The 23,544-nt window shown below is 35.7% G+C and overlaps 1 protein-coding gene across 5 annotated transcripts in view; it reads right to left on the bottom strand.

Annotated features, from left to right (window-relative positions):
* FNBP1L (formin binding protein 1 like) overlaps window positions 1-23,544 on the bottom strand; it is a 133,349-nt gene that overhangs the window by 56,619 nt on the left and 53,186 nt on the right. For 4 of the 5 annotated variants that reach the window (XM_053214469.1, XM_027058570.2, XM_053214465.1 and 1 more), the window contains exon 2: window positions 15,696-15,811. The exons of the other annotated variant lie outside the window; for it this stretch is intronic. In XM_053214469.1, coding sequence (XP_053070444.1) covers window positions 15,696-15,811 — 116 coding nt within the window. The remainder of the gene's footprint in view (window positions 1-15,695; window positions 15,812-23,544) is intronic. 5 annotated transcript variants of the gene reach the window in all.

Below are 23,544 nucleotides of genomic sequence, written 5' to 3'. Positions count from 1 at the left end.
GACACACACTCACCCACACAAGAATATTACTCAGCCATAAAAAAAAAAACAAAACCAAAAATTTGCCATTTGCAACAACATGAATGGACCTAATGAATATTATGTTAAGTGAAATATGTCAGACAGAAAAATAAATGCAATACGATTTCACTTCTGTGTGGTGGACCATAAAAAAAAAAAAAAAAACTGAAAGAGTTATAAATACAAAGAACAAAAACTGGTGATTACCAGAGAGGAGAAGATAAGGGAAATGGGTGAAATAGGTACGAGAGGTTAAGAGGTACAAACTTCCAGTTATAAAATAAGTCAACCATAGGGATTTAAAGTACAGCATAGTCAATACAGTCAATTATAGTGCAATAAGTGATGACAGATGGTAACTACACTTATCATAGTAAGCACTGTATGATTTATATAAATGTTTAAATCACTATGTTGTACGCCTGAAACTCATAACATGTCAACTACATTACAATTAAAAATAAATGTCCTAGGGGTACCTGGGTGGCTCAGTCTGTTAAGAGTCTGAATCTTCATTTCATCTCAGGTCATGATCTCACGGTTATGAGATTGGGCCTCGCACTGGGCCTGAAGCCTGCTTAATATTCTCTCTCTCTCCCTCTGCCCCTCCCCTACTCACACGCAAGCACTCTCTCAAAAGTGAAATAAGTATATTAAAAAAATGTTTTTAAAGCTTTACTAACATTTACCACACCACGCTAGTACATGTACATTAGTTATTAATAATTGTGCACACACACATGTTCAAACAATTTCTACAGGTAAGGAATAAAAAGTTCAGAGACTGCTGGCCTAGAGATACCAAATATATAAAACGCTTTTCCATAACATAATATGGTAAAAGAACAATAGAAGGCTCTATAGAGGAGCTTCCCCAGAGGAGAAAGGTTGAAATTTGACTCCCTGACATGCCCTGAAAAGGTAAACAAGAATTAGACAACTGGAAAGCCCAGGGGGAATTCTAAATAGAGAAGACCTAATGAGCAAAGGCAAGGAAAAGAAAAATACTATAGCACTTATGAAGAACTACAAATGGGTTCATTGTTGCTGGAACATCAACTGTGAACCAAAAATGGTAATTAGTGAGGTTGGAAAGATATATGTGGAGCAGCAGAGGCCCTTCTACATCATATTAAGTAAATCCAACCATACACCCTTAACCATTGGTTCTTAGTCAAAGTTATCTGAAACACCACCCAAAATCGTTTTTGTGGATGAATTAATTTATTAACTCAAACATCAGCGAATCTATGTGCTACCCATTGATTATTTCAGGTACCATATCAACAGAAAGAATGATGAATCATAGCTACCACACCAGTTAATTGTATATGACCTAGAGTCTTTCTAAGAGAGAACTCAAAAAGGAAGATGGGGAAGCGATGGGAATAATTCAGTTAATTAGAACAGACAAATACACAAAGACAGAAAGTAGATGAGTGGTTGCTAGGGCCTGAGGGAGGGGTAAATGGAGAATGACTGCTGATGGGTATGGGGATTTCTTTTTGCAATGATAAAAATATTCTAACATTAAATATTGGTGACAGTTTGACAACTCTGTGAGTATACTAAAAACCACTGAATTGTATACATTAAAAGGGTGAAATCTTATGGTATGTAAATGATACCTCAATAAAGCTGTTATAGGAGGAGGAATGTCTATTGGATAGCAGTCCATCTGCCACAGGTATGTACATCAAAGAGAGATAACAGCACTGATACCAAAAATATTTAATTTAGCAATTACAAGGTAACTAATTTATGAGCACATTGATTAAGATAACTACAGTCTAGGGGTGCTTGGGTGGTTCAGTCAGTTAAGCGTCCAACTCTTGATTTCGACTCAGGTCACGATCTCTCCGTTCGTGGGTTCAAATCCTGCATCAGGCTCCGTGCTGAAAGTGTGGAGCCTGCTTGGAATTCTCCCTCTCTCTCTCTCTCCACGCCCCCCCCCCCACCTGCTCATGCTCTCTCTCAAAATAAACAAACTTAAAAAAAAAAAAACATAACTACACAGTCTCCAACATATAAATGTGTTGTATTCTAGAAATTATTCATTTTCATTCATTCATTCATTCCTATAAGACAGAGAGAGAGAGAGAATGAATGGGGGAGGAGGAGAGGGGGAGGGGGAGGGGGAGGGGGAGGGAGAAAGAGGATTTTAAGGAGGCTTCAAGCCCAGCAGGGAGCCGAACACAAGGCTGGATCTCACGACTGTGACCGAGATCATAACCTGAGCCAAAATCAAGAGTTGGATGCTTAACTGACTAAGCCACCCAGGAGCTCCTAGAAATTACTTTTTTTTTTTTTAATGTTTGTTTATTTTTGATAGAGCACAAGCAGGGGAGGGGCAGAGACAGAGAGGGAGACATAAAATCTGAATCAGGCTCCATGCTCCAAGTGTCAGCACACAGCCTGACTTTGGGCTTGAACCCACAAACCAGGAGATCATGACCTGAGCCAAAGTCAGACACTTAACCAACTGAACCACCCAGGTGCCCCTAGAAATTACTTTTAAAGTCAGTGATTTTCAACCACGAATCCATGAATTACTTTAAACAAAAATAAGCCAAACTTGGGCAAAAAACATTTCAAAGAGCAAGTAGTTTCAAACTCTGAACACATTTTTGTATATCAACATTTTAAGCACTATTTAGAATTCCAGGCTATAGAGGGCATTAACTGTCTTGCCTATCTGCATCACTGACTACCCTTTATTTTCTAACAGCTTGTGACAGATACATTTCTGCTCATCAAAAAAAACATGTGATTTTATACATTTCCCAGCCCCCCCTGCAATTAGGCAAGACCCCGTGACTAATTCTGTATCATGGGCCATAAGCTCTGTGTAACTACCAGGATAAAGCACTGACAACTTGTGCATAACCCTAAGGGCTCTCCCATTCCCTGCTGAAGCAACTGTGGAGGCTCCATGCAGAGATGGAAGATGAAAATAGTCTGGATTTTGAGTTATCACATGGGCTACCCTAGAGAGTTATCACTTGAACTTGTAGTCAACTTTGCATGAGCAAGAAATAAGATCTGCTGTGTAAAACCCCTGGGATGTGGAGTTACTACTTCAGTACTGCCTAGCATATCCAAAACTACAGCTCTTTCAATGTCACATCTATGTAGTTATGGTGCTGCTGGCCACATGCTATGGTCTAGAAATATTTATTTGATCCAGCCTCATTATTCCAGGCTAACAAAAGTCAATCTTAAAATTTCTGTTGTACTTCTTGGGAAAACATGTTCTCTCTCTGCTGAAGCTAAACTGATAGGATATAATCTTAGATTTACCATGTGAGAAGAGACTATTTGGGAATTAAACCAACAGAGAGGAAAGCAAAACCAAGAGAAGAGAATTCTTAACATTTTCCTGAGTATCCAGATCCCTGAACTTTTCAGTCACATTAATAAATTCCAATCTGAGTTGGGCTTCTGTCTCTTAAAATAATTATGGCTACCAGAGGTTACCCATAAAAGCCCTAACACAGCTTAAACATAGCATAAAAAACATTAATTTAAACTCTAGCTCCTGGGGGCACCTGGAGGGCTTGGTCAGTCAGTTAAGCGTCCGACTTCAGCTCAGGTCATGATCTCACAGTTTGTGAGTTCGGAATCTGTGTCTCCCTCTCTTTTTGCCCCTCCCCCGCTCATACGCTTTCTCTCTCTCAAAAATAAACAAACATTAAAATAAATAAATAAACAAACTCTAGCTTCTGGGAGGAAGAGCATATATATAGAAGAGGGAAGGGGAAGAAGAAAGTAATAATTACTTTTATCTTTTGCAATGCAAGGTTAGTCCTAAGCAATTTTTTTCATCACTCTTGCCATTCTTTATGTAAAAGTCACCCGTCTATAGCAACTCTTCCCAAACCCCAAGTATAAAGAGCCCATAGAAACCGTACACAAGCCACTAGGCTCCATCCAAGCCAACCCTGCCACTAGAAAAACTAAAGCATGGTCCAAAATGTTTTGCTTGTATTACACCAAATCAAAACTTCTATTCTAGGAAAACATAAGTTCTGGAAGAAGACACAACAAATTATTAATTATACTCACTTCTACGGAGAGGGGCTGGGAAAGGACTTGAATTTAAATATGTTACAATAGTCATATACTATTTTTATATTTTTTTCAAAAAATTAATGGTAACAACATAAAGAATGTATTCCCTTCAAAGCAGCTGATCTTTGAAACTTCTAAGAAAACAGTGTAAAGTCAGCAAAAATTCATAAACAAGTGTGAATGATTAGTAAGTCCCATAAATCCCTGCTTCACATTTTTAACATAATATGCTTATTAGCTCAAATAAATCTCAGAGTGGCTTGTCTTAAACATGTTAAGTGTAAAGCATTTAGGTTGTTTCTCAACTGAAGATATTTTACGCAATTCATCACTCTCAAGAAATCTATCCTTAACTGTCAGTTCCCCTAGGCTATTCTTTTTCACAAACTTCGAACAAAACCAGAGATTCCAAAAGTAACCAATTATGATAGCAGGCCATATGTAAGTCACATTTTTGAGTAGGGTGCTGTAAATTAGGAATTAACTGAAACACAAAGTTTTATACACATGCAATACATATCAAAGAAATTAAAATAGATGTCACAGGTATGCTGATGCTTTGTTTTGATATATGTGTGTTTCACCCATGTTTTCCAACTACCTTAGGATCTCGCACTCTAGAAACACAAGAATGAACATTTCTCCTTCAGCGGTCAGACAAAGCTTCTAAATTTAATGGGCTTCTCCAAAACTTACGGTATTCCATATATATGCTAATGATATATGTAATATTAAATATAATCACACTACTTAAATTTAAATTCCCAATTTTAATCTTTTTTATCCATTTTCATGTTTTTATTTATTTTTGGTTTTAGGGAAAATTATAGAATATTTCAAATAATGTCTCAAAATTTTAATTCACTTTTATTAAAACTACATATTACAGTTAAATGACAGAGTATAAGATATCCCAAAGATTTTTAAAGGCTGAAAATCACGTCTATACATTTTCAACCACCTTCCAATGAGAACCTGAGTTCCAATCCTTATTTAACAGGATACCAATATCATATTTATTGTAAAATGGGATACAACTCATATTATTTCTTCTGGCAGAAGCATAGTATTAGATACCTGAGACTGATCAGCATCCCTCTTCTTAACTGCCCCTTCTCCCCGCAATCTAACAGTTAACATGCTTGGGAGCTGCCAGATTAATTGAAATGGCCCTATTTATGGGCCTGAATTAAGTGATCCAGAGATAGAAACTGAATCTCACTGAGCCAAAGAGTTTTCTTCCTAGAATTTCCCAAGGTCTTGGGACCTTGAGGCCAGTATGAGAGCTGAATATCTGAGACATAAAACTGGCACTGCTGGTGAGTGTATTTCCTGCTATACAGAGAAAGCCAGTGTGACTGAAAGAATGGAGGCAACCCACCAAAAGAAGCCAAAAACAAAAAAAAATTTTTTTTTTTTTTTTTGGAGAAAAAGAAGAAAACAAAGGGCTCTCTGAATGTGTTTCAGATACGTTTTTACCCCTGTGACCTAACTACTTTCCAGGCCTTCCAGCAACTTGACTATTCAACCTCTTCTTGAACTCAATTAAAAAGTAAAATCAATAAAAGGTATCAATAAATAATTCAACAAATTTCTCATTATACTCATCATTCAAACTGGGTTTTCCATCACTTACAAACATGAATCTTTCCTTATACAGTGTAAAATTAAACATAAAAGATACCCACAGACAAAATGAAGTTGTATACCCTTACCTTCCACCATATAAAAAGATTAACTCAAAACGGATCAAAGACCTAAAAGCAGGAGCTAACACTACAAAACTCTTTTAAGAAAAAATAAGGGGAAAGCTTCATGACACTGGATTTGGTAATGATTTCTTGGGTATGACACCAAAAGCACAGGCAATTAAAGAACAAATAACTTGTACATCAAAATGTAAAACTTGTGCATCCAAAGTCACAACCAACAGAATGGGAGAAAGAATTTGCAACTCATATATCTGATAAGGCGTTAAAATACAGAAAATATATTTGAACACCTAAAACTCAGTAACAAAAAAAAAGTAATAATTTGATTTAAAAATTGGGACAAAGAACTCGAATAGCATTTCTTCAAAGATACACAAATGTCCCTCAAGCGTAAGAAAAAATACTCAAAATCACTAATCATTAGGGAAATGCAAATCAGAACCACAAGCAGATCTGTGACACCCATTAGGATGGCTACTCTTAAAAATAAAAGCAGAGAAATTTTAAGTGCTGGCAAGAACATTTTAAGTGTTAAATATTAAATTTTAAGTGTTAGAACCTTTGGGCTCTGCTGGTGGGAATGTAAAACAGCTCACAGCCACTGAGAAAAACATTATGGTAGTTCTTCAAAAAATTAAACACAGATTTACCATATGATCCAGCAATTCCTATTCTAGGTATATAACTCAAAAGAATTGAAACCAGGGACTCAAAAAAATATTTATACACACCTGTTCATAGCATCATTATTCATCATAGCCAAAAGGTAAGCCAAATGTCCATTAACAGATAAACAGATAAACAAAATGTGGTGTGTGTGTGTGTGTGTATATATATATATACACACACATACATACAATGGAATACTATTCAGCCTTAAAAAGGAAGAAAATTCTAAACATGCCCCAACATGTATAACCCTTACATTATGGTAAGTGAAATAAGCCAGTCACAAAAAAAGCAAATATGATTTTACTTATGAGGTTCCTAGAGTAGTCAAATTCATAGAAACAGAAAGTAGAACTGCAGGGGCTGTGAGAAGGGTAAAATGGGGAGTTGTTTAACAGGTATAGAATTTAATTTTTCAAGATGAATTAAGTTCTAGAGATTGGATGCATAATGGTATGAATACACTTAATGCAGTTCAAATGTACACTTAAAATGAGTAAGATGGCAAATCATATGTTAACTACATTTTTACCACAATTTAAAAAATTAAATGTAAAAAAAACAGCGGGGGGGGGGGGCACCTGGGTGGCTCAGTTAGTTAAGCATCTGACTCTTGGTTTCAGCTCAGGTCATGATCTCATGGTTTGTGAGTTTGAGCCCCACATAGGGCTCTGTGCTGACAGCATGGAGCCTACTTGACATTATCTCTCTCCCTCTCTCTCTGCCTCTCCCCTGCTCGCTCACTCTCTCTCAAAATAAACTTTTTTAAAAAATAAAAAAAGGGGGGGATTACTACAAGTGATATTACAACAAATTCTGCATATTATATATATATATATATATATATTTTAAAGGGACATGCTTCATTCTCATTTTTTACACCTCAACCAATGACAGATGCTGAAATACATAAATGACTAGAAGAAATAAAAGGACCTATTTATGAAAGGCATAGGGAAAGAATCAAGCTTCAAAGATGTGAAAGGTTTACCTTAGTATCTATTCTCATTTCTTTAATGCCAGTTTCTACTTTTGCTTTATCTTTAGCATATCAAGGGTACACAGTACCTAAAATGTGAATGGGGCTATACTAGCCTCAGCTTTATAGTTTATACCCAAAGAATATATGCAACAATTCACTGCTCTTTAGGCATAATAATGGATTATAGGCAACTGCAGATCTTTCAGAAGAATATTTTCAGGGATGTTCAAGATAGAAAAGAAAGAAAAATTACTTTATTTTTTCAATTTAGACTGAGGAAGGAGGAGCCTGCCACCAAAGATTTAAGTATAACACTTTTCAAAGAAATTCTGTTCTGCTCTTCTGTTTCCCTTCTAAATATCAGATTCTTAAAAGACAACTATAGTAACACCTGCATAGTCTGGATTCAAATGAGCAGTTAAATGTCTGATTTACCTATATTTGATACAAACAGGATAATGAAATAAAAATTTTACCTCATTTTAATCACTGCTACATAATTCAAATGGCACAAAAAGTAATTTGGAAATGAAATTATTCAAGGCATTATGAAAGAGCCAAGAGATTAATGAAGTGATCTAGACAGCCAACACCATTAACAACCAACTTACTTTTTTTAGTTCTTTAAACAATAAGGTCTTTAAATCCTTTTCATTAGAAAGCTTACTATTAAAATATTCAATACAACTGGTTTGAACTTTCTATCCTAAGACTTTTGTGTTTCACTTGTTAGGTTCTGCTTCATCATTTAATCAAAACAAAAACACAAAAACACCTAAAACACTTTAATACAAAAATCAAGAACAGGGATTGTGATTCTCATTAAGGTGATGAGCCTGAGTTTCTTTAGTTGTAAAATGAATCATTCCACATTGATTGAATCATTCCTCAACAGTTCACTGTTGGATGCTTGCTATTGAAAATAAAGAACTTAAAATTGCAAAGGTTATCACAGATCATCAAACTCTTGTGAAGATTAAATGAGGCAGCAGCATATGTAAACTGAAAATGACACTCAATCCAGTTAAAAATGTAGGTTAGTAGTTTGGTGGATAATTAAGTTGGGGGGCTGGAAGCAGGCAGCAACATTTTAGGTATAACAAAATGAAATGAGACAAAAACAGACCTCTATGGCTCATTAAAAGAACAAGGTAGGATAAGAGAAGAATGACAATAATCAAAAAATAAAATATCAAAAAACTAAAATATGCCAATGATAACTACATGAAGTCCAATCCAAACATATCAAGAAAATATAGTTACATGACATTAAAGAAAAGGCTCTCCAACTGCTATGGTGTTTGCTCTCTAAGTCATCAGGAGAAAAGAATTAACACAGTTAAGGAAAATATTAAAGGCAAGAATCAGAGAGAACTAAAGTAACCTTATGCTACCCCTAACTACAATTTATAATAGATTATGGGAATCATAACAAGTAAAAAGGATTTATCTAAGGGGTGCCTGAGTGGCTCAGTCGGTTAAGCCTCCGACTGTGGCTCGGGTCATGATCTCAGGATTCTTCAGGAGTTCAAGGCCTATTGGGCTCTCTGCTCTCAGCACAGAGCCTGCTTCTGATCCTCTGTCCCCCTCTCTCTCTGCCGCTCCCCCACTCATTCAGTTTCTCTAAGATAAATAAACTAAAAAAAAGTATTTGTCTTAAGTTCTCTTAATTAAAAAATCAAACACTTTCTACATGAGGTTTAAAAAACACTGAAAAGTATTCTTGCAAAGGAAATGAAAATAAACAGGGCTTCTTGACAGGTTTTGTTTTTTGTTTTTTTACTTTCCGTAATGAAAAAAACATTTTCTTAAAAGAAGGACTTCTAAGGTGTTAACCTTTTTTTTGAATCTGTTCTTATTTTTATGGAAAACATACAACTAGACCTAAACTTATGAAGTACACAAGTTAATTTACATTTTAATCAAATTTCTGTAACTATTACATTATAAATAGATATGTTAGTTGTAAAAACTATGTTATACAGTTTCCAGATAATTTATTATTGTCTTTACTGTCTCAGAGTACCACTGAGACCCAAAGATGTTTCAGTGGTACTAGGCACTGGTGATAGGAAAAAAAAAAACTCAATAGAGAATTATTCATTCTCTCTATGCTGAAGCAGCATAATATACCATCTACAGCCCTGACTCTGCAGCTACTTTGAAGCCAACTAACTATTCACCTCTCTGTAACTCAGTTTCCTATCTTTAAAATAATAACTGAAATCTCACTGGGTTTTTATGAAAATAAAACCTATTAGTATGTACAACAGCAATAGAATAGTGCTAACAAAATAAATGCTATATAAGTGTTCAGTAAATACCAAAAACAAAGGCTTGCTCTGTGCCAGGCACTGTTCTAGAAGCTAGGAAATAAGCAGTACACAGAACAAACAAAAATCTCTCTCTTCTGTCAAGTTTTACATTTTAGTAGGTGATGACATTCTAGAATTAAGAGGCACAGTGGGGCGCATGGGTGGCTCAGTCAGTTACATATCCGACTTCAGCTGGGATCACGATCTCACGGTTCTTGAGTTCAAGTCCCGCATTCGGCTCTGCGCTGACAGCTCAGAGCCTGGAGCCTGTTTTGGATTGTTTCTCTGTCTCCTGCTCTCTCTGCCCCTACCCTGCTCATGCTCTGTCTCTCTCTCAAAAATAAACATTAAAACAAAATTTTTTTTTAAATAAGAAGCACAATTATGTAGCCAATAAATCATCTCATACAGGCACCTATATGTGTGTGTATGTGTGTGTGTGTGTGTGTGTGTGTGTGTGTGTGTATGTATGTATATATATGTATATATATATACACATACATACACACACACACACACACACACACACACACACATATATATATATATATATATATATATATATTTTTTTTTTTTTAACCCGGGCAGGCTCAGTGGGGATTGAAAGGAATAAAAGAATTTCCACAGGATTGAATTCTATGAAGAAAGTTCATCTAAACCCCAAAATATGGGCAATAGTTCCTCCTGCCTCTAGCCAGATGCCACTAACAGGGTTTACTGTATTCAACAGTTGATCAAAAACACAGAAGAGACCAAAGCAGTAGAGAGTTAAACAATGGCCAACCAAAGAATAAACGTAATCTCTACTTTCATCAAAACAGTACTAAGATGAGCTCCCTAGGTTCTTCTGAGACTAAACAGAGTGACAAAGAACAGTGATGAAGAGGCATGAGAAAGTTAAGACTAAATATAAAATAGAAACCGGTTTTATTTGGATTATTCTATACCTAAGCCTACCCTAAATATTTAGGACAGCTCTTAGTAGAACAACTTCATCACAATGATGTACATAACAAAACTCTAGTATGGATAGAAAGCAGTACTTTGTCAAAGTTTCAGCATATGAGCAGAGATCCTAATTTCTAAACTAAATTGAAACACAGATCATTCAATTATTTATTCTTCAACTTATATCCACTCAGCTCTAGGAGGACCAGTTATGTAGGCCAGGCTTGGCATTGGTACACAACATAAGATCAAAAGGAATTGGGAGAGATTTCTGTTCTAGTTAAAGTAAGAGTAGCTGTTAAGCTTCTGTCGTCCAATCTATTTCTCTTCCAGTATACCACACTGCCATATCTGAACCAAAAAGGAATGGTCTGTGGAAGTAGAGGAATACAATTTCATAGAACAATCTCTATGATGGAACTTAATACTGTAATTATCTTTACTAGAAAAAAATGATATATATCTATCATGTACATACAGCTTCATTTTTTACTAAAGAAATTTTAATCTCTGCCATACAAATACAATAGTGTAAGTTTATTAAAAGAATGACCGATTTCATTTTTTTATGCCTGCAAACAAAAAAACATTCTACCAAGTAATCTGATGTCACCATATATCATCACTCAAAATGGAGATGACTCAATTATCTGTAACTGATGTACAGGACAAAAGCAAAAGAAAAAAATTAGACTTCTTTACAACTTATAGAGCCTATTGACAAGTCCCTGAGACAGGCAGAGTGACCTTCCTCTAGGAACTCAACTTCCTCAACGTTAATCCTTTACTAACGGTAAAATACAATCTTAGCTTAACATTATCCCAACCTCCAAGATCCTGTAAGTCTCCTTTAACATATAAAAATTCCTTTGGAAACTTCTTTTATCTCCATGCCCCAAGTTACATGTTAGCAATCATCCTCCAAGCATAGGGCCCACTAATATACATGTGAAGGGTCTCATGACTAAAGTTTTACTAGACAGTAATAAATCACCTTTTCCTAATAACAACTAGCCCCTCAAGTTCCTACAAACCTTGCTTCCAAATTCCTTAGAGACTTACACTATTCCCAACCCCCTTCCAACTTGAAAGGATGTAAGTCACTCCTCACAGACAAATAAGAGGGGGAAGAGGAAAATAAACTAAGGGTACGAAAGGCTGAAAAATTTTAATCTTACAATATATCTAAAATATAAATGTATAACATTCTGAATATAGTTATTTAGGAGGGGGGGAAGCTGCCTCACTATAAAAGAAATTGCTTCAAAAGGTAGCGAAAGAGTTTTTCCCATTAGAGAGGAAATAAACAAGGCAAACTTCTTCCCTTTGGACAAAACAGATACTATAAAGAGCATGTAAATGATAATTCAATCATTTACTAAGTATTCAGCCAAAGGAGCAAATCTCAATGTAGAGAGAGGAAAGGGAGTCAGTGGTTTAAGTTACACATGCCTCTTCCCAATTCTACCTTACTGGAATTCCTCAACACCTTCCAATAACCCTGTCTTTGTTGAAAAGCATTACACTGGAGAGCCACTATTAAGATGGAGATGTGCCAAATTTCTTTAGTGTGCTGGTAGAGAAGAAAGATGCAAATCACTGATCTAGAGTATCTATACGTAATAAAGCTTACTGTCTCCTACAAAATTGTATTTTCCATATCATGTAATTGTGGGTTCTAGCCACCCTTGCTTCATTGAAAATTATAATGGTTATTATCAGTCACAAAACAGAAAGGCTAACAAATCTGCCATTTGATTAGCCCTATTACTATAGTAAAACCTTGGCCTTCCTGAAACCTGAGTCCAGTTATTCTAGACATCCAGATTGTTGAAGTTCTACCTTATAAATACTAATTTTCAAAAAAAATTTTTTTAATGTTTATTTATTTTTGAGAGGGAAGGGGGAGGAAGGGAGAGAAAGAGGGAGAGAGAGAGAAAGAGAGAGAAAGAGAGAGAGAACACGCACACACATGCGTGCACAAGTGGGAAAAGAACAGAGAGAGAGGGAGACACAGAATCCGAAGCAGGCTCCAGGCTCTGGGCTGTCAGCACAGAGCCCAACATGGGGCTTGAACTCACAAACCACGAGTTCATGACCTAAGCTGAAGTTGGGATGCTTCACTGATTGAGTCACCCAGGCACCCCTAAATTACCAATTTTTATTTTATAATTTGTAACAGAATTTTCTTTTGAAATATGTCATCTTCTTTGCTTAAGAACAAATGTTTTAAATTACAAAAATAATACACAACCACTGAAAAAACTTCACTATTTCAAAAGTCTAAATAAAAAATGGAACTTCCTTTTCCTACCAATCCCCCACTCCCATTCCCTAGGGATAACCACTATAAAACAATTTGGTGTATCCTAGACTTCTTCAGAAAATATACAACTTTTATACAAAACTGTATACATACACACGAGTAAAGAAGGAGATCTTGCTGTACATTCAGTTCTACAATTTGCTTTTTACACTGATGGACTGAATAGCCTTTTAAGTTTATCCTGCTACATGTGATTTATTTAAACTGCTTATTCCATAGTATTTTTCATCATTCCCTTACTGACAAAGTGCTTTTATGTTGGAAACACTGTTTTCATCTGTTTTTTTGTAGTATGTTGAACTCTTCCCTTATTGTCACTTCAAACTGTCATCACTACATTGCCTGTAACATTTCTTATCCTCACTTCCATTGGAAAACTTGGGAACCAGACAACTTACTGTGCTAGAAATGAGGCCAAATTGAAAATTAAATGAGGGAAATTTTTCATTGTTCACATGTGATTACTTTTTATTGCTATTTTAACCTCTCAGAGGTCCTTAATGCTTCTTGATTTTGGGTAAAGAATTCTAGATTCTGGATAAAGTTCCCAGATCACAACTTTTGGACAGGTGAAATATTACCATTATTTTTATTAATATCCTAGTAGGTTTGCTGGTTCATATTTTCATATGGAAAATACCTTGTTTAAAAAACAAAACAAAACAAAACAGGGCCAATTGGGTGGCTCAGTCAGTTAAGCGTCCAACTTCAGCACAGGTAATGATCTCACATCTCGTGAGTTCAAGCCCCACACAGGCTCTGTGCTACCAGCTCAAAGTTTAGAGTCTGCTTTGAATCCTGTGTCTCCATCTCTGCCCCTCCCCCCTCATGCTCTGTTTCTCTCTCAACAACAAAACACAAAAACCAGAGGAAATGAATGGGATCAGTACATTAGCATGACGCCACTATGTTAGCAAATGTCATTATAATAGCATATCATTATAAAAATACTGTAAGTAATCTATTCATCATACTACTCTATTCCATCCCTATAACCAGTCAGTAGTTACATACACCACTACTACTGTAGTAGATATATGTGGTGTATCACTCAAATATCCCCTAATCTTTTGCCACCCACTTAAATTTCTTTAGGGTAACTATCCTCCCCCTTCACTAGCTATAAGTCAACCTAAGAGTATTCCTACCTCTGAACTGTTCAGGAGAAACATATAACCTCACTAGGTTTAGCATGATAAAAGATGACCTTCACTGGAGTTTCTGGAAAAAAGAAGGTGGCACAAGCTTACACTCTGCTTTCCTTCCACCCCCCCACCCTCTTTCAATTTCTTCTTTCTCCCTTTTCCTTCCTCTCTCCTTCCCCAAATGCACAACAGAAAAGACCATCATTCCCTGGAATGTGGAGGTATGAAGATATGAAATCTAGAGCTAAAGGGGCAGGAAGGATAGTACTGAATAGAAACTGAAGATAAAAGCAACAAGGGGAAGCAGAGCCAAGAAATGGTGCCTGGACACATTTGATCCCTGAATCAAAATATACCTGAATTTTTTTTCTAATTAAAAATGTTTGTTTGTTTGTTTGTTTATTTTGAGAGAGAAAGAGAGAGAGGAGAGATAATGGGGTAAGAGGCAGAGAGAGAGGGAGAAAAAGATCGCTAACAGGCTCCACACTGTCAACACAGAGATCTAAGTGGGGCTCAATCTCACCAACCATGAGATCATAACCTGGGCCAAAACCAAGAGATGAACGTTTAATGGACTGAGCCACCCAGGCGCTCCTAAATATACCTAAATTTTTTAGTCACGTGTGCCTGTTTTAGGTTACTTTTCTGTCACTTGCAACATAAGGAACCCTAACCCTGCTGGCTAGAACCTTATATTGGGGTCTAGTCTTTGAGACTTTAAGCACCGTTTTTATTGAGTAAGTTCTACCAAAACTATTTGTCAAGGTGTAGTCTCACAACAATTTTCCACCTGAACAAAACCTTAAGATAAATTCCATCTGTTTTATGGCTAAAGCTTTCCCTTTAAAACTATTATCTTCTAACACATACTCCAACATTACTTTCATCAGAAATATATTATCTGATTTTTGACAGAAATTCAGCTCCGCACACTCAATTTCGAAGTTCTATAAACTCTGAAGAACTGAGAAATTGAAGAAATCTTCAACGCTTTTGAAAGATTACTAGAGCAAAATTACAGGGGAAAGCATATTACTCAGGAATTTCTTTTTCCTGGCATTTTGCTTCCTGATTTTAGCATTTTACATATGTTTCTGGAATATCTACGGCATGATCTAGCTAGCCAATATTCCTAAATAATTCCAATTATTTAATTAAATTGATTAAAACAAATTGGTTATGGGGCACCTGGGTGGCTCAGTTGGTCAAGCGTCCAACCTCAGCTCAGGTCATGATCTTGCGGCTAGTGGGTTTGAACCCCGCGCTGGGCTCCGTACTGCCATCTCAGAGCCTGGAGCCTGCTTGATTCTGTATCTCCCTCTCTCCCTGCCCCTCACCAGCTTGCGCTTTCTCTCAAAAATAAATAAATGCTAAAAAAAAATTTTTTTTTTAAAAATCAGTTACCTAATTCAATCTAATTATGACCCAAAAAATCCACAGAATTTACACTGATCTGTTTAAAGATATAACTTCATTTCTGAGAACTGAAAAAAAATTATAACTTACCTCAATTGTTTCGCATAGTTCTGTTCAATTTCTATCCTCTCTTTAACAAATTTGGCATATCTTTCCAAGAAGTCAATTCCCCATTGTGTATGCTTGTCTAAGCTGTCGAACTGATCCTAGAAAGGGAAGGTAAAAACACATTGAAAAGTCTAAAATTTTATCCACAAATATTTTAACCAGCTTCTGATATTTATTCAGAGAGGCTTCTCTGTTGGTCTCCACTCACCTCATCCTTTAAGATCTACATAGAAGTAGGTTACAAATATTAAATGTCTTAGAATGCTAAATTTCTTAGCATAAATCACAGAGCTTTATGTCTGAATGCCTTTACACATGTGGTTTCCTCTGGATGCAACACTCTCCCCTGGTCACCTTTTTTACAATTTACTCTTATTCCTCCTCTGAGATTTAGTTCAGGCACCGTGGCTTCCAGAAAATGGCCCTAAACTCTCAGACTGGGGTATATTGATCTAGGGGTCCCCAAGGCTCCCCTAAAAATTACTCTCTTTTAAAAGTTATTTAAATTCCAGCTAGTTAACACACAATGTAATTATTAGTTTCAGGTAGACAATAGTCATTTAACTCTTCCATGCATCACGTGGTTCTCTTCACAAGTGCATTCCTTAGTCATCTATTTCACCCATTCTCCCCGCCCCCCCCCACTTCCCTTCTGATAACTAACAGTTTGTTCTCTATAGTTAAAAATCTGGGTTTGTCTCTCTTCTTTCCCCATTGCTTGTTTGTTTTGCTTCTTAAATTCCACATGAGTGAATTATATGGTATTTTTCTCTGACTTATTTCACTTAGAATAATACTCTATAGCTCCATTCATGTCATTGCAAATGGCAAGATTTCATTCTTTTTTATAGCTTCTTTATATAGATGTATATATGTATTCTTTATATATATGTATATATACATATATACATACACACACACACACACACACACACACACACACCTTCTTTATCCATTTATCAATCAGTGGACAGGGGCTGTTTCCATAATTTGGCTATTGTAGATAATGCTGCTATAAACTTTGGGGTGCGTGTATCCCTTTGAATTAGTACTTTTGTATTCTTTGGGTAAATACCAGTAGTGTGATTGCTGCATCAGAGGGTAGTTCTATTTTTAGTTTTTTGAAGAACCTCCATACTGTTTTCCAGAGGGGCTGCACCAGTTTGCATTCCCACCAAGGGTGCAAGAGGGTTCCAGGTTCCCTTTTCTCCATATCCTCGACAACACCTGTTTCCTGTGTTGTTTTTAACCATTCTGACAGGCTGGAGGTGACGACAGCTCTGATTTGCATTCCCTGATGATCAGGGAGGTTGAGCATCTTTTCATGTCTGCTGGCCATCTGTTATGTCTTCTTTGGAAAATGTCTGTTCAGGTCCTCTGCCCATTTTTGATTATTTGGTTTTTTTGGTTTTGTATTGTGTAAGTTCTTTTTAATATATTTTGGACATTAACCCCTTATCAGATAGATATATCATTTGCAAATATCTTCTCCTATTCCATAGGTTGCCTTTTAGTTTTGTTTATTATTTCCTTTGTTGTGCAGAAGCTTAAAAATTACTATCTTATTCACTTGCCATACTCTGGAGGTCAAGAACCATGTATTATTCATCTCGAAACTCCCAAGGCATAATAAGCACCATGCCTGGCACCATAGCAAGCACTCAATGAAGCTAAACAAAATCAAATACACCTGGTAAATTCTGCATTTACCATACGTTTGACCTTGGGCAGTTACCAAGGCTCTCTGAACTTTTTCCATCTTAAAATGGGAATCCCATCACACACCTCAATAGGGTTATGATGATGTCATTAAGTGTTCTACAATGCAGTAAACATGATACCAACACATCACAAAGTTATGTTATCCTGCAGAGCTCTTTCAATCCTCAAATATTCCTTTCTACCTCTTGTCTAAGAAATCATCATTTCTTATCCTTCAAATTGACTCCCATCTCCAAATTGACTAAAAACTTGGTGTTTTCTCCCTCTCCCATATCAAAAACCTATGTTGATAAAATAGTCAAAAATCATCCCTTTTTGTATCTCTAATAGTTCTTCTTTTTCTAAATCACCCATTGTTTAATCAGATTCATTATTTACAAATGAATCATCTCCAAGTCTTCGCCCTTTATCCCTTTCCCTACCTTAAATCATTTTAAATTCTACTTGTAAAGGTAAATTCTATCTGAACAGCAGAGGCAGAATTCATCTGGCTATCAGTTTGGTATTACTACTCTATTTCTATTCTTTCATACAACTCTTACATTATCATGTGGCTTCCGAAGTAGACTTGGAAACAGCAAAACAATGCACTGCCCAGTGAACTTAATTGGAGTATTAGTATTTCCTATTATAAATTGAATTCTCTTTGAAACCGAGTAACTCTCAACAAAAAACATTCCCCCCTAAAGGAACAGTCTGAAGCTAAAACAATCACCCTTCATTTTTCCAAAATGCTTCAAAGGCTTCTTCCCACCATCATCTTCATCAAATTTTACATTACACTTATTTTTCTTCTAGATAAAATCTTTAATTTTTTAAAATTACAAACCCCTATTAGTAAAAAATGTGAATATCTGTATCATATGTAACTTTGTAAATTATATACACTATACTATTAAATTACATAATTGTGAAATGCACAAAAATAGAAATTTTAAAAAGAAGTTTAAATGAAATAAATGTTAGTTTTAAATAATTTTTTAACTTATTTAACAAAAGCCTTTGGGCCATTACTTTTTAAAAATATGAACAATTTTAGTGAGAGCAATGAATTAAATATGCTTCATTATTTCTAAAATCTTGGTATAATACTTAATAGCAAATAAATCAAAAAGCCTTGGTTCCAAACTGTGAACACTTAATGTTTAGTGATTGTCAGAGTTGGGGAAACAAAAAACATCCCACAAAGATATAAAGTTCTAAATGGAAAAAATTCATTATTGACTATACTTCCCAATTCCTTCTTAAACCTCATTTACCTATATGCAAAGGCTTGTGTTAAAATCTGGCTAATAAAGGTCCTTGATGTTAGTCTGTTATTTTTACAAACTAATCAGGAAACACCGCATGTTTATATTTTTAACAAATAGGTTCAAACTCCACTGAAACTGTGATATGATTTTGTGTATCAATTTGACTAGGCCACATTGCCCATATATGTGATCCAATATTATCCTGGGTGTTTCTGTGAAGGCATTTTTAGATGAGATAAATATTAAATTGGTAAATTTAGAATAAAACAGATTACCCTCCATAATGTGGGTGGGCCTTATCCAATCAGTTGAAAGCCTTAACAGAACAAAGACTGACCTTGCAAGATGGGATGCTGCCAGCTGACTGCCTTTGGGCTAGAACTGCAACAAGAACTCTTCCCTGGGCCTACCTTGTGCAGAATTTGGAGTTGCCAAGCCTGTAAAATCATTGTCACAGAATTCCTTACAAACCAATCAATCTCTCTCATTTTCTCTACACACACACACACACACACACTCTCTCTCTCTCTCTCTCCCTCCCTCCCTCCCTCTCTTCCCATGCCCCCCCCCCCCCCCCTTGGTACTGTTTCTCTGGAGAACCCAGACTAATACCCTGACTTTAAAACAAGAAATTTCTGTTTCCAACTGTTTTAAGGTGCAGATATAGTATTTGCAGACACACAAAATTATACAATGATGGAAGCATTTCCAAACATTCAGCATCAAAATGCTTTCTCCACAGCTCACATTTCTTTGGAAAAGTAGTCATTTACTATTAAAATTTTCCTTTTATCTTGAAGGAACAGATTAAATTTTCTCAAAAATACGTGCTAACAAAGCATACTACTAATGGTCACTTATTAAAGAAATGGTCAACAAATTTGAAACAGCCAGGAGATGAAAAAAACCTGCATGAAACAACAACCTTCAATGGTCCCTTCCATTTCATTTGGAAATACTGTAAAAAATCTGTATCTATTGTATTATAAGGGCATTATTTTCATAAAATTGACAATAAAAATATGTTATAATATTCTGTGGTGTTCTGGCTTCACCTTTTTTTGCTTACCGATAAATGATGAAGTGAATAAATTGCAATCATATCCTAATTTCCTTTTTAAAATTCCATTCAATGCACTGCAGTATCACTGGTTATACAATTCCTTCATAAAACACTGTTCAAATAATTTACCATTGAGTATAAATCTTCAACATAGCTCTCCTTTAGTGGTTCACAAAAAAGTAGTTCTAAACACACTTTATTCCTGAAACAATCTTAAAACACTATGTGCTGAGATACCATAATCAAACTGCATAAGCACGCTTTTAGCATATAACTTTTCCTAAAATATTTCTAACAGTATGTTGAGACCATTAGTTTGTCACCATGTTATTTTACACATACTATATCACTATTTTTACCACAAAAAGAAGAGCAAGTGTATTTCTAAAAGTACGCTTTCACCATTAAGTGTGAAATCTGAGAGGATTCCAGCACACTCATGTGCATAGTAGCATTATTCACAATAACCAAAAGATGACAACAACCCACATGTCCATCAACAGATGAATAAATACACACTATGGTATATACATACAATATTATTCAGCCTTTAAAAGGATATTTTGATACATACTACAATCTGGATGAACCTTGAAGACATTATTCTAAGTGAAATAATCCAGTCAGAACAAATACTGTGATTCCATTTGTATTAAGTCCCTAGAGTAGTCAAACACATAGACACAGGAAGTAGAAATGTGGTTCCTAGGGGCTGAGGGGAGAATGGGGAATTACTGTTTAATAGGTAGAGTTTCTTTGGAAAGATAAAAAAGTTCTAGAGATGTGGGAATGCAAGCTGGTGCAGCCACTCTAGAAAACAGTATGGAGGTTCCTCAAAAAACTAAAAATAGAACTACCCTACGCCCCAGCAATTGCACTACTAGGCATTTATCCACAGGATACAGGTGTGGTGTTTCGAAGGGACACATGCACCCCCATGTTTATAGCAGCACTATCAACAGTAGCCAAAGTATGGAAAGAGCCCAAATGTCCATCGATGGATGAATGGATAAAAAAGATGTGGTATATATACACATACAACACACACACATATATATAATGGAGTATTACTCAGCAATCAAAAAGAATGAAATCTTGCCATTTGCAACTACATGGAGGGAACCTGGAGGGTATTATGCTAAGTGAAATTAGTCAGACAAAGACAAATATCATATGACTTCACTCATATGAGAACCTTAAGAGACAAAACATATGAACATAAGGGAAGGGAAGCAAAAATAATATAAAAACAGGGAGGGGGACAAAACAGAAGAGACTCATAAATATGGAGAACAAACTGAGGGTTACAGGAGGGGTTGTGGGAGGGGGGATGGGCTAAATGGGTAAGGGGCACAGAATCTACTCCTAAAATCATTGTTGCACTATACGCTAATTTGGATGTAAATTTAAAAAAATAAAAAATAAAATAAAATAAAAAGATTCAGGGAGCACTATTTTCAGAATGGGTAATTAAGAAAAAAAAAGTTCTAGAGATAGATGGTGGTGATGACTGCACAACACCATGAATGTACTTAATTTCAATAAATTGTACACTTAAATGGTAAATGTACTTATACCACAATAAAAGGAAGGAGCTTCCCAACACTTATCAGTAAATTCAGTGAAATTTAGTATATTCTTGCTCGTGTGACTTTAAATAGCACTAAAAAACTGCACAGGTCACCATTTGGATTCTTATTTTTCAAACTCTTGCTTATCTGGTTTCATATTATCATCTGATTATTCTAAGACTCAAAATACATTCAGGGCAAGCTCATTACTAACAGTAACAGATCTGTGGCCAGATTTCAAATAATTTTCTCATGGAAAACCATTCTAGTCGATCATGATAATGGCCATTGTATCTTTTTTCTTTCTTTTCTTTTTTTTTTCTTTTTTAACATTTATTTATTTTTGAGACCCATAGAGACAACACGAGCAGGGGAGGGGCAGAAGAGAGAAGGAGACACAGAATCCAAAGCAGGCTCCAGGCTCTGAGCTGTCAGCACAGAGCCCGATACGGGGCTCGAACCCATGGACCATGAGAAGTCAGACCCTTAACCGACTAAGCCACGCAGGTGCCCAGATTATTTAAATATTCAAAAATATCACGGGACAACTGTACAAGCAGAAAACATCAGAGAAGCCAAATAATTGAGTTAGTTATATTTTAACTAAGATTTTCATATACCTATTAAGCAAAGAGATCCCAAATAAAGGCCAACTAGGAAATATACCAATCAGCATTAAAAAGCAGGCTAAAGGCAAGATACACGTTTGACTAAAATTGAAACAAAATTCTCTGTTTTTTAACCACTTTGGGGGAAAAAATATGAATTGAAAAAAAAGTACCTCTGAAAGACAAAAGTCTTAACATAGAAAATTTTAAATCCTATTACATTATATACCCATATTGTACATGATTTGTTGCCTCAGTCAATCCACGAGTTAAAAATAAGAATTTATGGGGCGCCTGGGTGGCTCAGTCGGTTAAGCGGCCGACTTCGGCTCAGGTCATGATCTCACGGTCCGTGAATTCAAGCCCCGCGTCGAGCTCTGTGCTGACAGCTCAGAGCCTGGAGCCTGTTTCAGATTCTGTGTCTCCCTCTCTCTGACCCTCCCCCGTTCATGCTCTGTCTCTGTCTCAAAAATAAATAAACGTTAAAAAAAAATTAAAAAAATATAAGAATTTATGTCAAATATAGATTTAATATTATGACCTTTAAAATGCAGACAAAACAGTTTTTCATTTTTAAGATAAAATTTATTAAATCCATTGAATAACATTATCTTGGTTTTCAACTAGACATGTTAATTACAATACATTAAGAATCAGTATGATAAACTCCAAACATTTAAAACTGAGTGATTTAAATTTTGAAAAGAAGTGAGCAGAGAAACTAATTTAGCAATATTCATATAAAGAATAAAAAGGCAAAGTAAATAGCAAGAGATCCAAACAAGATTCATGGTTGAAATGTTAATATATTCAGTGAACAAATGTTCATTTTAAATTCTTGTGATTTTACCAGACATTTTACTTTTTCTCTAAGCAGAACTCAACAAAAACATCAATTCCAAACTGCAAAATAACTTTACCATAAAGTTGTCTCATTACTCTGAATCCAAGAGACATGAGAAAAAAGTACAAGTTCATTTATCATTTTTATATGACAGTTTCCAATCATTTGAATCACTTCATTTTTTAACAATGATTTGAGTATTTTTATGGGATTCAATGACTTAAATGTTAAAAACCAGGTGCTGATAACAAAATTAACCTCATCACACAGCCTAGCACATACAAGGCACTTACTTGCTGATTGAATAACCATTCTATTTGCATAGCACTTTTTTTTTTTTAATTTACATCCAAATTAGTTAGCATATAGTGCAACAATGATTTCAGGAGTAGATTCCTCAGTGCCCCTTACCCATTTAGCCCATCCCCCTCCCACACCCCCTCCAGTAACCCTCTGTTCTCCATATTTATGAGTCTCTTCTGTTTTGTCCCCCTCCCTGTTTTTATATTATTTTTGCTTCCCTTCCCTTATGTTCATATGTTTTGTCTCTTAAAGTCCTCATATGAGTGAAGTCATATGATATTTGTCTTTGTCGGACTTATTTCATTTAGCATAATACCCTCCAGGTTCCATCCACGTAGTTGCAAATGGCAAGATTTCATTCTTTTTGATTGCTGAGTAATAATCCATTGTGTGTGTGTGTGTGTGTGTGTGTGTGTGTGTGTGTGTGTGTATACACACAACGTCTTCTTCATCCATTCATCCATCGA

The sequence above is a fragment of the Acinonyx jubatus genome, chromosome C1 (assembly GCF_027475565.1).
Source record: "Acinonyx jubatus isolate Ajub_Pintada_27869175 chromosome C1, VMU_Ajub_asm_v1.0, whole genome shotgun sequence".
NCBI lineage: Eukaryota > Metazoa > Chordata > Mammalia > Carnivora > Felidae > Acinonyx > Acinonyx jubatus.
Note: the sequence above shows the minus strand (reverse complement) of the source record. Positions and strands in the feature narration are given on the sequence as shown.